We start from the raw sequence: 18,137 nt of genomic DNA on the forward strand, positions 1-18,137 counted from the left end.
GGGAGATAATCATTTTAAAAACAAAGTACATGCTAAAGAAGATCTCATTTTCATGTGCAGTCAGAAGCAGCCCAAGTGCCATTGTCTATACTCAGTCCAAAGGAAGAGCAAGTGAAATATTTGGACACATGCTAAAGGCTGTGTATCTATGAAACTTCCACTTCAAATCCCAGCCAAATCTTCTCTGACCAGCTTAAGATAAATAAGCACCCAACACTAATCAGCAAAGTTAAAATGCTGCATTTTTTTCAACCTTGTTTTTAATTGAACAACTCCATATCTAAGTTCTTGTCCAACAGTTACTCCAAATATTTTACAATGTAGTTAAATTTGAATCCTGAGGATTCAAACTCTCAGCCTACACCTGAGTTTTCATGTTGATGATCATCATTGTTAACCATCTGTCTCTGGTCAAGTTTCTTTTATCAAGGCCTTTTTTAATTTATGTTTTCATTGAGGATTTGCTGCACAATATGACAAATACCCGTTGATAGTATCATCATTGATTAGGCTTGTTGAGAAGCTGTTAGGACTCTCTGCCTCCTACCCACAATGTAAAAGGGGCAGAGTTTGTGTCTCCTCTTGCACCATTTTATCTTTACTGAGGGCTGTTCCTTCTCCCATAAAGAGCTGCTCTACAGTGTGAGTAGTGGCACTGGGACATACCTTCACAGAGATGTAGCACAGGTTATCTGGTTAATTAAATTCAGTCCCTATGCCCAGTCCAGAGTTCTTCAGTGGCAGGCAGCTGTCTCCTCACAGCAACAGAGGAGTAGAGCCCCTTCAAAAACAGTGCTCTGCAACCCACACTGGTAGAGATGGCAAGACTGTGCACCACTGTCCTTGGAGTTCCCCTTCATATTAACTGATAACATGTGAGCTGCTTGCATGGTCTGATGCCTAATTTAAATTACTATTGACAATGGCATGCTGAGAGAAATGTTAGTTAGAGCATAAAAGGGAGGCAGGGAGAGGAAACTGGTGATGAAGCAAGTTAAGTAAATATATAAACTTCATTTCTCATCTTGATTGCTTTTCAGGTAAGAGAACAGATATTAAGAAGTTCGCATGCTGCTATGAGAGAGTTTAAGGTGATAGCTTGGTCATGGACTAATACTGTGATGTTAAATAAATCTGTTGTCAACATACATAGCAGGGGGAGGTGTTAAATGATGGCCTCAAGTCCTGCTGCCCCTCTTTTCAGGGAAAGAGGCAACATCAAGGTGACTCAAGGTCTTTTCTACTCCTAAGCCCCTCAATTTCCCTTTGCAGTACTGGAAGGACCAAAACAACAGAGATTTCTCCCATATTTGCCACCTCAGCGGCTGGTTCAGCTATGGCTAGATTTTTTATTTCAAGTCAGAATAACTAATGATTAAATTTTCTTTGGAAAGGTGCAGTCTGAGCTGCAGTTTCATGATTGCTTCATGCCCATTAAAGCTGGGCTGTTGCTGACAGGAACCATTCCCTCCTCTCCTATGTTTCAGCTCACACCTTCCTTCCCTTTCCCCTCTGCTGGCACTAGCACCCCTGCAGCCATGCCAAGGGCTGGAGAAGGGAATTGCTGCAACTGGAACTGCAGTGGGCATTGCTGGTTAGCTTTCAGCTGGGCCAGCACATTGCTCTGCTTCTCTCCACTGCCCTGCAGGTGCCTCTGTGGGAGAAACAACAGGAGTGGGTAAGGTGTGGGACCACCTCTCTCAGGGGGCTTAAAACAACTGTGATTCCCCCAAAGCTTTCCAGGAAAAATAGGCCTCAGGAAAAAAGAATGTGTGTGCCAGCTTTAGGTTAAATTCCCTTTCCTATCACAGATTTCTTACCTGACTTTGAACAGGTCATTTTAATCTCTCTCTGCCTTAGATTTCCTTCTCCAAAACAAAGACAAAGCAGTACTTTTATCTTTTAGAACAAGCACATTAGAGATTTTGAGGTGCTGAAGTGTACAGGTACTCTGTGAATAGGAGCCCAGAAAGACTTTTGATAGGTCTGCAAATATTTTAAAAGTGCTTCTGCCTCAAGCTTCTATTTTTAATTGCAGTAATTGTAGACAGCATTTGTATTGCACATGGTCTTTATAGCTTAACATGTTGTAAGTATCCATGCTTTTGGCAAATCATTGGTATAAGTGAATTCCAGATCATAGAATTCAGGGTGTAAACCTGAGATGTACGACAAGGGATGCAAATGGTTTTTTTCAGGCTTTAAAGAGCATTTTCACTGTGTCTCAAGTTTCAGTAACTTTTAGTAGCTTCACTCAACAACAGAGTGAGCAAGCACTCCATGGTGGAAACACAAGCTGTGTCTATTTTACATGCAGTTACCTTTCAGTCAGTCATACCATAGCATTTACTTGCTCCATCTGAACCTCTGCCTGATCTGAGATCAATTCAAGCTCATCTGACCTGACATTGTCATATTTTTTCCAGCAGAGCTAATATGTGGTTTTTTTTGTGACCAGACCCATCACTTACAGGGCTTCAAGCTAATATCCTTGTTTTAACACAGAGCAGACAGAGTGGTTGTTTGGACCACAATCACTTTTCCAGAAATGGGTGATAATACTGCATCAACACTGTCATTGTGATCCTCTTCCTAGCTAAAAAAGCTCTGCTTTCAGCATAAGATTTGAAATGTTTATCCTTTGAAAAATACATTTGGTGTAGCCATAACAAGTGGTAGAATATCAGTTCTTCCTCAGAATTTGAGATTAGAATGTCTATGTTTATAGCTAAAGGAGGATACCACTAGAAATAAATATTTATTAAGGTGGTGATAAAATTACAAGGGCAGATCCTCATTCAAGAAGAAGTCACTCTTTTATTTACAAAACTCAAATGAGAGATTACAGACTAGTTATTCTCAGACACATCATCCAACCCTGGCAATCTGATTCTAAAGGGCTGATTACCAGAAAGGTAATCAAGGTACAGGGTACAAGTACTTCTTACATATAAGGTGTCTGAAAGATGCTGGGACCAGGGATATTCAAAGTCATTGGTCTCATTCTGAAACCACTTTACCACATACTCTTTTTTTGACCTTGCAAATGCATTTCCTTTCTCTGCATTTAAGTTCCTGCATTTAGAAAATGGGGATTAAGAACATAGATGCAAAGCTGCTCTAAGTTTATTGACATTTGCAGCTTTCAGAGCTTTAATGGGTAGCACCATACAAAGGCAAAAAGTTCATTTTACTGAAGTGATTCATTTTTCAGCTGGCTGCACTGTTGTACTGCAAATCTTCAGTGAGTGAGAACTTGCCAGTTTGAAGAAACAACTGATTTAACTAAATGGTTTTTCAAAGGCACAACATAGAAAAATTGGTACAACCCCATCACAGAGATAAATTTATATCAGGCTGAGTGCCTCATATTGATTAAGCTTATGTCAGCAAGGAATCAACTTGCTAATGCCATGAAAGGCACTTTTTAACTGAAATAAGAGTGTCTACACAAGGGATTAGTTTAATATTGGCATTCTTTTTCCCCAACTAAGTCAAGCCTTTAAGTCCCATATCCCTAGTGCTATGCATTGTGAATTAAAAAAAAAAAAAAAAAAAAAAAAAGGGAATAGAAATGGTATAGCAGTCATGGCAAAAACCAATTAGTGCCTGTCCTTGGTACTCAGAGTGCTACACTGGCTCACAATTAGGGCTTGCTATGATTTGAAGCATCTTTAAGCTTCCTGCTATTGAACACAATATGTGGGAACATGGTTCTGTCACATTTTTTTTATGTTCAAGCAATGCTGACATATCCCAGAGATGTGAGTTCAAGGCTGTGGTTTCATGGCAGCCTAATTTCTATGGCAGGCTGGCTGCCACTATGAAGTCACAAATACATTACTTGTGAGAAGGAAGGAAGAGTGCCTCCCAAACCAGTTTGGTGGATGCTTTTGCTTGCTATGGCAACAGTGTGGACAAAGTTTAGGATGAGTTGCTCCTAGCCCCCTCTCTAAAAGGAGGACCCAGACTTCCAACTCTGAATTGCAATCATGGATGTACTTGTAAGAATGTAAGTGTAGGCACAGTGAAGACTTTTAAGTAAATATTTAATATAGTCTGCATTTTTAAAAAGTCATGATGTATTCAAAGAAGGAGCTCTACAACTGTTAAAAAAAAATAGAAAGAAATAGAAACCACAATGGCTTTGCAGAAATACTAACTAATTAATAGTTATCCTAATAGCTAGACTGTATCTGTCTAGCTACAATAAATGGCAGAGGAACAGACAATGTCCAAAAGAATCACCATCAGCAAAGTACTTCCTGAGATTTCAGAATGATTTCAACATTAAACTTGATTCATTGATATCAAGTTTATCAATGTAAGATAAGTAAGAACCAGAAGCTAGATATTCTGTCTTTTCCCTTTCCATCCCTTCCTAATGCTTTCTATTCAGTGTTCATATTTTATGCATATCCTTCCTCATGAATTAAAGAGTTCTGAAAATTGAAGAATAACCATGAAGTCTCTCTCACTTTCCAGGTAGAACATGTAAGGATGGGCATGACTGAACCTTGTTTGCAATAGTGTGACTACCACTGAGAGTCAAAGTGGGAAAAGGAGGTGTTTTCATCTGAAAATACAGAAATACATAAGCATGTCAGAATCTTCTGGATGTCAGAGATTCAGTCAGCCAAATGTTGCAGTAGATGTGTCTCCTGGATATGGGCTCATTCCTGCTGAGCAGGTTCTAGGCTGAGGTTTCACTACAGTGGGATACTGCTGTAGTGGGCTGTGGCTGCTGGACCAGCCATCCCTGACATGACTGGGATCAGGCTAGTATGACACTTTAGGATAGGGAAGCAAACTTTTATAGGCTCTGTATTCAGCACGTGGACAGCTGAGGGGAACAGAAGACTGGGACACTGAGGTGACATGGCTTATCCTCATGGTCTTCAGTGCTGAGAACCCCCAGACACTTTTCTTAATGTCAGCAATACCATATGAAAGTATACAGAATTACAATAACCATCCCTGAGATGGCAGATGTGTGGATTTGCATAAATAAGTCCAAATCCAGTAAAAATGATGCAATTTTATTAGGCGCCCATAAAAACAGAGACGTCACAAGATCCAAAAGCAGAGTCCAGATGCACCCACACTGTCATGGGATAGGTTAGTGTTCTGATAGAGATACTGGGGAAGGAGAGACTTGAACAATTTGCAGTTGGGCTAAACATTGTGCCTGCATATTTGAGCATTACAGAAAGACAACCTGTGACAATAGGAAATTAAATTCCATCATCCTGAACATAACACTATCTACTGTGAACTTTGAGATTTTTATGAAATGCTCCTTTTTCCTCTCCTTGAAGACTATGGGATTGGGCTAAGGATGGTTTATCTGGGGCCCACGTGGGATATTGGAGTGCTGCAGTGCTGAGCAGCTTCTGTGAAGCCAGGGTCAAAGAGTAAGGGAAATGCTAACTAGAAAAGCCAGCTGCAGAATTGGAGGAAGGTCTAGAACACTACTCCTGTCCATCCTTAAGATAATTCCTTTCACACAAACAGCCTTATTTTCCAAAAACAATTTCTTTCAAAATACAGCTGACCCCTCCTGTATGATGAAGAATGTATTTAGGGGAGAAGGGTGTACAAGCAAATCCTTGTGGCACATTCCTTTCAGTCTTGCTGGGCATTCTGCCTCTGTTTACACTGGTTAAGTATTTAAAGCTATCTTTACAAAGAAAAGCAAAAGCCCAAATATTTCTTCTAAAGAGAAAGTCAAGATTGTCCTTCAACGTGTACCAAGCTGCATTCCACTGAAAAAGGCAGATGGAGGCTGAGAAATACTCCTGCTCTGATCTCATCCTGCTCACTCTCTAAATAGCATTCATGGAAAATACACACACAGCTAAAAGACATAGAAAAACAACTTTTCTCCACTCTATCTCCCCACCTCACACACACACACACACCTTTTCAATTTGTGTATCTTGAAATAATAATGCAGCAAATATGATCTGAATCTCATTTACATCAGTGGAAATGGGGAATCATTTCTTTAAAAGGAATGTACTTGAAGCCCAGCAAGAGCAGCGTGAGGCCAGAAGTAAGAGCTCATCACATAATTTCTCCTTGCATCACAGCCTTATGAAGCTCTACTCCTTTTCCTTGTATCTGTGAAATCAGCAGGTCTGCTCCTGGGAGTAAGGATTGCCATCTTAGGCCCTTAAATCAGCTTCTCTGTGTTTGAAGAACAAGAGAGAGTCTGTGTTTTCAGGCACTGTATGTAACTGTAGAAGAACTTGCTCAAGAAAGGAAAATAAAAAGAAAGTAAAAATGTTCACATTCTCTGAACAAAATGAGCTGTGATCTGCAATTGCCCTTTTAAGAGTTGTGACTTTTTCTTGTTCTCCGGAAAACTTCTGGCAGCAGCAGCCGGGCTGCAGCCCCTGCGCCTCTCACCCCAGCGCAGAACATGTCAGGGAAGGCAGGCAACATACGGCTTTAATTTCCAAGGGATCATCTACATTTCTTCTGAACAGAAAAGAAAACCAAATCAAATCTCCACATACTCCATCTATCTTGAATAAACAGCATTAAGGAAAAAATGCTGTGGGTACTGGGAGGAAGAGATTCTTTGTAGTCCGCTTTGACTGTGCATACCGCTTCTCCTCATGCCTCTTTAAAACACAAAATCCTTGTAATGGGGGCCTGACTTTCGCCAATGCTGGCCAAAAATTGCTCTTTACTCCTCGCCCATGCTACCTGGTAGAACATTCATGTTACAATAGGTATCACTCAGCAGGAATAAATTCTATTTCTCTTGTTTCCACAACCCCCAAATAGAAATAAAAGTACAATTTTTAACCTAAACTGACAATTGCAAACTAATGCAGCCAATTAATAAAAGGCACATAGAGAGGCAAGTGGGATGAATTTGAGGGTAAGCTGACCTGGGCCACCCAATGGTCAGAGAATTACTTGGTGTCTTGTCAAATGCTTGTTAGTAACAACTGCCTCTGCACTGAGGTGACTTTCTGAGCACTTGGCTGCACAGCCTTGAGATCCTTTGCTGCAGAAAGTATTCTGGATGCTGACTGAACCATCCCTAAGGTTTGTGTTCAGCTCCTACTGATTTTCTTTGCCAATCACTGTATGTGTTTGTTATTTTTGTCAGCATAGGCATACTTCCAAGAGTCTTCTATATGTTCCAAGAAATGTTGAAGGCAGGCTTTTAAATTTTAAGGATTTTGTTCTCCTGGCAAGACGAGGTCTGTGCGACACTATGCCCATGGTCCTGAGGCAGATGGCTATATCATTGGCATGTTGCAAACTGAGAAGTATCTTACCACGCAAATGTAAAATCTGCTTGGGAGACTTGTCCAGGTACCTTCTCTCCAGAATTTTGGTTTGTAGACCTCCATGTCAACTTCTAGGGTCAAACACCTTACTTTAAGGAGAATGTATTATCTGGATTAAGGATTTTATAATCCAAAATATATGGTAGTTTTAATATGGCAATGTAAGGGTGTACCTTATTTCACCTTACAACGTGGGATGTATGACACTGTAATCATCTCTCCTTCATTTCACTGCATTTAGAATCTTTGTACTGATTCTCCTTTATTTCACTGCTTTTACAATCCTTGCAGTGATTTTTCAGCAAGTGTCCCTGTCTGTGCATTGTGAGGACTTGATGTGATGTGCAGTGCCAGTACTCAGAGCTGAAATGAGACCAACCTGAGATGTGGATCTGCACTGTCTCATTTGGAAATTCACAAGAAACTTCATTAATTTAGTGTACACATTGTTGCCCATCACAGATTATGTATTTTAATTCCTCTGTCTGCCTAAATCTCAAAAATCCTTTCTTTCCATACAGAACTAATTGCTTCGCACACAAAAAAATATTAAGTGTTCTTATCAGCCAAGATTCATGCTCAACAGGAGACAAAATCAACTTTTAACTTATCCCACTGAATTATAATGATCTCACTTTTAACCCTTTATATGACATCTAAAGAATGAAACATTGACTCAACTAAAATCCTAATGATTTAAGCATAACTTTTGCTTTAATTTGATGGACAAACATAATTTATGTTATCATCTCGGTTTACATTTAATTCATTTGGGTACTCACTAGCCTTCCTACGTAAACATTTGGGCTTATATTTGGGTTCTCTGTATGTAACATAGGTCTGTGAGATAAAGCTGAATAATTTCCTCTAAGGAAACAAATTTCCCTTAAATGCTGTGGAATGGAAGTATTCACTCTATCCTATTTCTGCCAGTCACATAGAGGAAAACAAGAAAATCCTGATGACTTTTTGCTTTGTTTCTTTACAAAATTAAAGATTTACATAACTACTTTTTTTTTTCCCCAGACAATTCCCCATCTCCCATAACAAGGAAAGCAAGCACAAACCAGCACTCTAAGGATAGTATTGGTACATAAAGAATGTGAGAGGCCAAATCTCATAGTCTGCCTACCTACCAGAGTCCTAAGTTCCCCTAATGGCTACTATACCTAGTAACATCTGCATATTGTTTTGAAGTAAAAGCTGAAATTCCTTTTTATTATTATTCAATGCCCAAATTTTTGTTTCTTTTAGAATTGAAGATTGTCTTTCCGTGGCAAGGGGGAAGAGTGCCTGTGCTTTAAGAAATACACTGTGTGTCTTTGTAAGAACATGATTACTGTCATACTGACCCGAGCAAAGGAGGCATCCAGTCCAGTCTCCTCTCTCCAGCTGTCACCTATGATGGACACCTAAGGCATCATTAAAAGAACAGGGGAGACACACAGGAATCCAGTCCTGTGGATATGATATGCAGCACTGGGCTTGCATGAAGAAGTTGTATATTTTGTGTAGACCAAGACATATACATGGAAAAGTAAGACAGACTTTTGGTCACATTTTTCTGTGGATTAAAATCACCTTTCAGCTAAGAGCGATTGCCTACCATTTCCTAAGATATTTATTAATTACACCAGCTCTGACAGGAAGAAGATGATAGCTTTAGAATAGAGAGAATATTGATGATGTTAATGATGGGGAAAAAATAGCATTTTTTAGCTAAGCAGAAATAAGAAACAATTACCAATTACAGTCTGTTGATTTGGAGAGGGGTAAGTGGGAGGGGGCAGTGTTGTAAATTAGTGAAGTAGAAGGAAATTATAATGTAGTATCAGACCAGCATCTCTACTGAGTCCAACAGTTTGGGCAGACTTATGAAACCTATGCGCACTTCTGTGAGCCAAGTTCTGTAGCTTCCCTGAAGGATCAGGTCTGAAAGGAGTGGGGGAATATCTGTTTTGTGAGAAAGATTCCCTCACAAACAGCACAGTGGTTTGTTTGGTCTGTGGAGATTGCCTCCAGGAGCTGATGCTGGTCGTTTTCAGCAGTAGAACTACAAGGAATGCAGCTGTGCACTGGATGAAGTACAGCCGTGGAACATCAAATGTAAGACCAGAGTATGCTGGTGATTTGATGGCAGGGGGTGTTCATTGCTGTAGTAGTGGATGGGCATCAAAACACATCTTGCATTTCTTGCTCAGACACGGTTTAAACTGATCTGGTGTTTTGGGCCACAAAGGATTATGCTTTAATGATGAGTTTTGTGGTTTGGGGTGTTTGAAATGTAGGACAAGTGCTTCTGGGAAGATTCTTTCCACACAGGATTGTCTTCTGTTATGTGAAAAATCACTACACACTTAAAATGAGCAAGTCCTAGAAACTTTTCTGAATTTACCAGCTCTTAACCCTTGTTCTCCCCACAATACCACCTCCATCCCATTTCCACTTATTCTTTCTGAGCTGGTCTCACTGATACATCTGAACTTGAAGTAGTTTTTCTCAAGCTGTGTTTAGCTTTTAGCTAATTACTGCATTTAGATAGTTACTGCTTCAGAACCAAAAAAAAAAAAAAAAAAAAAAAAAGAAATTAGCTTGTTAATCCAAAAATGTGTCTAGTTTTCCTTCTGTACTAGCTGATCTGAAAAAATCTATTATGCACATGTTCAAACCGTATCTGTATACACTGGTCTTTCTCCTAGAACAATCATCTAGGTTGTTAGAAATGTTGTTTCTCGGTTTGAGAAATGTTTCCTTAATATTTCACATGCAGATCCCAGTAGGTAGAATTTCAATCAACTGATGATGCACTTGGGCATCTTAATTACCTCTCCGGCACTGTGTGATGTGTCCCCAGGTCTAACGAGGACAGACAGAAAGCCAAGGAGGCTTCCCAAGACTAGTCAGAAATTCACACTCATTGCCTATGAGAAGGAGCATGGATAATACTTATTCTGATCTAAAGATCCAATGTTCAGGTTTTTTTAGGATGAACAGGGAAACAATACTGCTATCTAGGGCTGAATATAAATAGGTTTGTGCTAGAAAGAAGTTAATAATTTTAATTACTGATGTAGATCTGAACAGAAAAATCTGTTGCTTCAAACTATAAATACAATATTTAAGGAATCAAACTGTTCAGCAGAAGATGGAAAAAGGTATTTGTGCATATGATTTTTGAACTATGGTCCTCTGAGAAGAGAGTTCTTGGCAGAACTCAATGAACCTCAGTAAACAAGGACATCAGCAATCGACATTTTTAAGGATGTGCAATTTCTAAACATGATCCCACTCCTGCAGTCGTTACACAGCACAGATTTTGCTATTAATTAGTTTGAATGTGGGACAGTTCTGCTGGGAGAAAGAAAGTGGCCTAAATAGCATGGTCCAAATTTTATCTATAGCTATCCAAGAAATACGGATGTCTTTTATTAACCCTTGCCACCTCTGACAGCTAGAAATAAATGCTGGAGCTGTCTTGCTACTAATGGATTTTTGGAGTTCAATTAACATGTAAGGCAAAAAGGATGGGAGCATGGTGCAGAGAAGGAAGACAGCTGGTGGGAGAAGTTCCATGCCTGCTTCAGCTCCGAATGGTAGAATGAACCTTCAGACAAATATGAGAACATTTGCACACACGATGGAGAGGCTTAATTACTGAATGTCTGGAGAACAGGGCAGGGTTCTTCTCTCCAGGAGCACACTTTATTATTCTTATTCAGTTCCAATGAGTACAGTAAATGCCCTATTCAGCCTTCATCGTTTTTCTGGACTATGCATTTTGGGAGAGCCAACAGGGCCTCCATTCTGTTTGTGCAATGGGGCTTCAGACATATAAAAATGGCTACTGCTGGCGGTCACTGTATGCCTATTCACCCCCTCCCCAGAATATAGCAAGAATTTTCAAAAAACCCTATACAGCATTCGACATGAGTCACACTGGAATAGTTGCCCACCCCGCAGAGAGAGGAAGGGAAATGAGAAAGCCCTATTGGGATTATTTTCGTACGTCGGGCTGCTGCTGCGGACACGCTGGGAGGAAGGCGCAGATAACACGCTGGGAGGAAGGCGCAGATAACACACTGGCAATAGCTCGGTAGCGAGTTACTTGGTGTCTCTGGGGAGAGGCGAGTTTTAGCAGTTCCAGTATCATCGTGAGTGCGACGTGCGACATCGCGGTCTGTGCCCTGACAGGACCTGGTCTGTGCTCCTGCCCGCACCTCAAGTGACCGCAGCGTGTCTCCCACATTTCAGAGTTGCAGACACCCCCACTGCGCACTGCTCTCCGCAGCAGAGTCCTGACACTGCCGCGGAACCCTCCTCCAATCCTGCCCTTTGCTGTGTGCCAAACATCGATTCCCCCGCCCGGGATTAGCCCGGCTGCTCGCACGGCGGCGGGCACCGAGGGTGACGGGCTCCGGCCCAGTCCGGGTGCGCGCTCAACAGCTTCAACAATCGTCATCAGCGGGGAATCCAGAAACAGCCCCGGGACAGCCGCGGCCGGCGCGCTGCCGACCGACGCGGCGCAGCCCCGTCCCCCCGGTCACCCCCCCGCGGCGGGGCCCCTTCCCCAGCGCCGCCCCCGCCGCCTTTGTGCGCGGCGCGGGGCAGCCCCGCGCCCGCCTGCGCCCGCCCCCGGGTGAGGCGTTGGGAGACGGTCCCTTACGCAGGAAAGTTCGGCGTCGGTTTCAAGGCTCCTCCCTCCGGTGAAGCAGACTGCGGGGCGCCTGGAAACCGGTCGGAGGGAGCGCGGCGCGGCGAGGCGAGGGGCGCGGGCTCGAGGGGCCGGCACAAATGGTCAGGCGGCGGCGGCGGAGGCGGCGGCGGCGGCCGTAGTCGGAGGCGCGGAGGACGCTGCCGCCGGTGCGGGCAGAGCTGCGCGCTGCGCTCCGCGGCCGCGTGAGTGGCGGCCGGGGCTGCCCCGTCCCTGCCCGCCGCTCCCTTCATGAGTCGCAAGTTCGGGCCGGGAGGAGCAGCGGCGGCGGCGGCGGCGGGGCGGCGGGAGCCCGGCAGGGCAGGCGGCACCGACTGAGCATGGCCGAGCGGCGCGGGCCGGCGGTGAGCGGCGGCGGGGAAGTTGGCAGCGGCCGGTGCCCGCGGCTGCTGCTGGTGCTGCTGTGGGCGGCGGCGCTCCCGGCCGGGGGGCAGCTGCCGGCGTCGCAGTACAACGGCGAGAGGGGCATCTCCATCCCGGACCACGGCTACTGCCAGCCCATCTCCATCCCTCTCTGCACTGACATCGCCTACAACCAGACCATCATGCCCAACCTGCTGGGCCACACCAACCAGGAGGACGCGGGGCTGGAGGTGCACCAGTTCTACCCGCTGGTGAAGGTGCAGTGCTCGGCCGAGCTCAAGTTCTTCCTGTGCTCCATGTACGCGCCGGTGTGCACCGTGCTGGAGCAGGCCCTGCCGCCCTGCCGCTCCCTCTGCGAACGGGCCCGCCAGGGCTGCGAGGCCCTCATGAACAAGTTCGGCTTCCAGTGGCCCGACACGCTGCGCTGCGAAAAGTTCCCGGTGCACGGGGCTGGCGAGCTCTGCGTGGGGCAGAACGCCTCCGAACGCGGCACCCCCACGCCCGCCCTGCGCCCCGAGAGCTGGACCAGCAACCCGCACCGCGGGGGCGCCGGCGGCGGCGCCGGGGGCCCGGGGTCCGGCGAGCCCCGCGGGCGCTTCACCTGCCCGCGGGCGCTGAAGGTGCCGTCCTACCTGAACTACCGCTTCCTGGGAGAGAAGGACTGCGGGGCGCCCTGCGAGCCCGGCCGCCTCTACGGGCTCATGTACTTCGGGCCCGAGGAGCTGCGCTTCTCCCGCACCTGGATCGGCATCTGGTCCGTGCTCTGCTGTGCCTCTACCCTCTTCACCGTCCTCACCTACTTGGTGGACATGAAGCGATTCAGCTACCCCGAGCGGCCCATCATCTTCCTCTCAGGCTGCTACACGGCGGTGGCCGTGGCCTACATCGCCGGCTTCCTCCTGGAGGAGAGGGTGGTCTGCAACGAGCGCTTTGCCGAGGACGGTTCCCGCACCGTGGCGCAGGGCACGAAGCGGGAGGGCTGCACCATCCTCTTCATGATGCTCTACTTCTTTGGCATGGCCAGCTCTATCTGGTGGGTCATCCTCTCCCTTACCTGGTTCCTTGCTGCTGGCATGAAGTGGGGCCATGAGGCCATTGAGGCCAACTCCCAGTACTTTCATCTGGCCGCCTGGGCCGTGCCGGCCATCAAGACGATCACCATCCTTGCTCTGGGACAAGTGGATGGCGACGTCCTCAGCGGCGTCTGCTTTGTGGGCATCAACAACGTGGATGCCCTGAGGGGCTTCGTGCTGGCCCCCTTGTTCATCTATCTGTTCATCGGCACCTCTTTCCTGCTGGCTGGCTTTGTGTCCCTCTTCAGGATCCGGACCATCATGAAGCATGACGGCACCAAGACAGAAAAGCTGGAGAAGCTCATGGTGAGGATAGGCATCTTCAGCGTCCTCTACACGGTGCCGGCCACCATCGTCATTGCCTGCTATTTTTACGAGCAAGCTTTTAGGGAACAGTGGGAGAGGAGCTGGGTCACGCAGAGCTGTAAGAGTTATGCCATTCCCTGCCCCAACAACCACAGCGGCCACCACCCGCCCATGAGCCCCGACTTCACTGTCTTCATGATCAAGTATCTCATGACCTTAATCGTGGGCATCACCTCGGGCTTCTGGATCTGGTCTGGGAAAACCCTGAACTCCTGGAGGAAGTTTTACACCAGGCTCACCAACAGCAAGCAGGGCGAGACCACGGTCTGAGACCCCTGCTTGCCAGGCTAGGGAGATGCGGGCAGGCGGAGGACTGAGGCTCTGCCTCGGGAAGCAGCTCCTTATCCTGCCTGGGCAAACTTTTGGGACTGCAAGTGGCTTCATCAGGCGGCGGGGAGCGGAGGACGAGCTAGGGAGACCCCAGTGCCTGGGCTCTCCAGGCTCTGCCCTCCCCGTGCTGCTCGGGCTGTCTCCTGTAGGAGCTGAACGCACTGTCAGGTTGGGGGAGAGGGATGTAAATAGCCTCTGTAAGATTTTGTAAGTATATTTGTATTTAAATTACAAGAAAACTCACTTTTTTTTTTTTTTAATTATTTAGGACACTTCTAACCCGTTTGCGGATTTTCCTTCCTCGCTTATCACCCCCCCCCACCCCGCTTCTTTTTTCTTTTTTTTTTTAATTTAAAGGAAAAAAGGCTTTGGATTTTTATTTCGTAGGGAAGGATGGGTAAAGCTCCCGGTAAAAGAATCGAAAACAAATCCCCGTCTTCTCCCCCACATAGGTTTTGTAATGGCTTTGCTTGGAATTTCAGCTGCATGAGCAGGAGGGCCCGGAGCGGGGCTGCGGCCGGGGGCGCCTCCTGACCCGGGCTGCGTCCCGGCCCTGGCCCGCCCGCGGTAGCGTGGGGTGGGGATGGGGAGGAGCGCCGCTTCCCGCCGCGGTCCCGGCCCCGGCCCCGTCTGGGGAGCACTGACCCTGCCCGGTCCCGTACCGGGAGGACGGGGACGTGCCCGAGCGTGGCGCAGGGACGGCGCTGCGCCGAGCCCCGGCCCCGCTTGCCCGCGCCGAGCCTTTCTGGGAGTACAAACAGCAGCCGTGCTCGGGGCCGGCCGCTCTGAGCGGGGAGAGCCCCTCCCGGTGCCCGGGACTGGGGCGGCCGCCGCCCGCCAGGGTGGCCGGGTCTGACCGTGCCGCGCACGGCTCGGGAGCTGTTGGCCCGGTTCGGTGTACGGGTTGGGGTTCACACCGCCGCACCTGTAGCACCTCCGGTGGCTCAGGAGGTGGATGGCGGCAGAGATACACCGAGATTCCCTCCTGCTGGGTTTTTTTTCTAAGCCCACTTTCCAGTCCGGGGGCGCCCCGCGGGTGCTCCTACCGCCGCCTGCCCCGGTCCCTCCCCGCCGGGCTGCTGCCGGCTGGGGTCAGCAGGATCAGGAAATACGGGCTCAGTGAAAAGAGCTTCATCGGAATAAAACGCAGCATTCAGTTTGGGGCTTTTGTTTGTTTCCTCCCTGCCCCCTAGTTATATTCATACACCGGCTCTTCATATGGGAAACATTGGAGCCATTGCCATTCCTCTGAATTTTAATTCATTGAGATTTAAATCATTACACATTATGAGGGTGTGATGATTTTTGCCAGTGGTAAAAACAATGGAAAGGAAAACAGTAAAGCAGAATGCTTAAGCATTCTGGTGAGACATGAGACCTGAAAGAGCCTCTGCTGTCTTTTTTCCCCTCTTTTTTCGGTACAGAAATAACATTGCATACTGCAAGGATAAAATACCATGTGTGCAGTATATCATCTACCTTGTATGCTCCTGGGTGTGTGGGATTGTGCTTCTAATACATTTAAAAAGTCAAAGACAAAATTGTAACTTTCAGCAGATGCATTTGAATATGTAGACCTCTGTATGAAAAACAGCAGAATGCTTCTCTCCTGATTGTATTGTTTTAAACTTTATTTTATATTACAAATGCCTGTATTTAGGTTCATAAACATTATCTATGGCTACCATACCCTGAAATGCAAAATTATTTTAATTTGGTATGCATTTATTTCTGTTCATTATCACAAGATCATCTATATTTATAGAGGAATAGAAATTTATATATATTAAATACCATATTTTTAATTTCTCTGAAATAAATTGAGGTTTTGTACAAAAGTAGCTTGTCCCTTTACGTATTCCTCTAACTCATACTGTGTGAAAGCAGTGTATATACTACAAGATGTGTGGGATTCCTTTTTTCTTTTCTTATGTTGAGTTCACAGTAACAAGCTGGAATTCAGTGTAGGAATTCATTGTGCATTTTGGTTTTTATCTCTGGGCCAGTCTAGATTAATCCTTCAAAAGAAGTAATGTAAACTGTTCAAGATCTCTGACAGGGTATGGTCAGTGGTGTGAAATCCAAGAAGAGATCTGCTATATGGCAGGAGAAGAAAGAAGCTCACCAGTTCTTTTTTGGTGGGTTTGGTGGGGGTTTGTGGTTTTTTTTTTCTTTTTTTTTTTTTTTTTTTTTTTTTTGGTTGCAGAAAAGAGTTCTCACAACTTAGCCTTTCTTCTCATTTTCCTATTTTTTTTTTTTTAACCCTCGGTGCTTAAAAGGACACTCAAATTATCTTGCAATATTCTCAGAATGCTTTAGTGAGTAAAATAGTTTTATTTCCTGAATTTTGACTGTTTGGTTAATCCAGAGTTAAATGTTCATGGAAGCATTTCAGGTTTATGGAAAGTACACACATTCTTTAACCTTTCAACACAATACTTTTCTTTTTCTTTTTTTTCTGTAGTTCATTGTTTGAAGTGCCATTCGGTAAGTGTGGGTTTATTAGGAAAGACTGGTTAATTATCAAACTTGATTTTTGATTTTTAGTGTTACAAGCTAGTAAAGCATTTCTTTCTGTAGATCTGGAGGCAGATACAAATGATTTTTGGCTTGTTTACTTTATTCAAATCATGATGCATAAACAGCCATAGAGAAGTAAGGGAAGCTTGCCAGAATTTCTCTAAGGTGAGACAAGGGGGCAGGGTTTTCTCATTATTTTAAAATTTGTTCTACACAAACATAGTTCCTCCTTTCTCAGATATTTGGACATTTTTCTCATATTTTTTTCCTCCTCAGGTTTTTTGTTGGGTTTTTTTTTTTCCTCCTTTTTGGGGGGTATTTTGGGATTTTAAATTGTGCTGATCAGCACTCTGCTAATGACCTGAAGTACAAGCCATTCACTTTCGTGGCAATGGAATTCTATTTGGTTAGTTTGTAATTACATTTCGGCCCTTTTGGCTAATCTCTTCTTGCAACAATGTATATGATCTATTTGTGGATGGGAGAGCACATTCATTTGTAGCAGAGATGTTGCAATTTATGTTAAAGATGGGAAGGCAAATTTTTAAAAATACTTCTCAGAAATGAATAATGGATTTTTTTCTACAAGAAGTAAAATGTCAGTATTTACAGTTCATGATTTGCAGCAGATATGGATCCCCTTCAGTTCTCTGGATTTTTTTTTTTTTTTCAGAACTAAAGCTCCATGTTCAATCTTGGTTATTTTAATAAATATACTAGAGAGTGCAATATGTTCATAAATCTGTTGAAAGAGCACCCCCTGCTTTTTTGTTTGCTTTTTGGTTTGCTATAAAAATTTTTTTGCAATTTTGTGACCCTTCACAGGGCAGTAATTTGCAATGGTCACAGTCATCATTGAATGCTGTGGTGCTGTCTGTGTAGCTCATCCACCTTTTTATATTTGATTTCTCAACACATAATGGTATTTCAGATGCTTTATTAATAAGATACAAAGATATCTGTTGTATGGGGCATCAGTAATGGTTTACTGTTAAAAGGAAATCTGTCCATTGCTCCAGGGGGTTTAGATGGGGGTTTTTACAACATAATCTGGGTGACTGATGTGCCATGGTAGCCAGAGAAAGTATCAATATACAGTAAGTAGAAAGTATCAGTATACAAAGAAGCAGTTTCGCCCCCCCCCCATTTCTCTTGTCCCTGACAAGGTTAATATAAGAACAAACTTGATATAACAAAGTTTTTTGGACTGAAGTTCTTGTTTAGGCATTCCATACTCAGCAGCTTTGCTTTCTCTCATGGAGTATATTTATACCCTGAAACAAAGGGACACTCAAAATCACCATTCCCCTGAAGAGGGCTGTAGCTTGAAGAGCTGGGGATGTTGGTTTACTGTTCATCCTTCAGTAACAGTAATACTCTTTAATGTAGTGGCAAATTTGTGGTATTGGAATGAAATTATATGCTGTTTCCATAACAAATCCTATTGGGAAGGAGTAGGATTTC

The 18,137-nt window shown here is 44.7% G+C and overlaps 2 protein-coding genes across 2 annotated transcripts in view; both read left to right on the forward strand.

The window, feature by feature from the left end:
• The window catches only part of CDK14 (cyclin dependent kinase 14), a 344,690-nt gene extending 335,766 nt beyond the window's left edge, over window positions 1-8,924 (forward strand). The window contains exon 15 of the mRNA XM_059842986.1: window positions 8,565-8,924. The gene's annotated coding sequence lies outside the window, so the exon portion shown is untranslated. The remainder of the gene's footprint in view (window positions 1-8,564) is intronic.
• Window positions 8,925-11,975: 3,051 nt separating this feature from the next.
• Window positions 11,976-15,991, forward strand: FZD1 (frizzled class receptor 1). The gene has a single exon (XM_059843015.1). It carries the CDS (start codon window positions 12,342-12,344, stop codon window positions 14,091-14,093), a length of 1,752 nt encoding a protein of 583 aa, XP_059698998.1. The 5' UTR covers window positions 11,976-12,341; the 3' UTR covers window positions 14,094-15,991.
• The last annotated feature ends 2,146 nt before the right edge of the window (window positions 15,992-18,137 follow it).

This window comes from Haemorhous mexicanus, chromosome 1 (genome assembly GCF_027477595.1).
Source record: "Haemorhous mexicanus isolate bHaeMex1 chromosome 1, bHaeMex1.pri, whole genome shotgun sequence".
NCBI lineage: Eukaryota > Metazoa > Chordata > Aves > Passeriformes > Fringillidae > Haemorhous > Haemorhous mexicanus.

Excerpts from the sequence above, each read along its gene's own strand:
- FZD1 (XM_059843015.1), top strand. The coding sequence starts at position 12,342 with ATGGCCGAGCGGCGCGGGCCGGCGGTGAGCGGCGGCGGGGAAGTTGGC.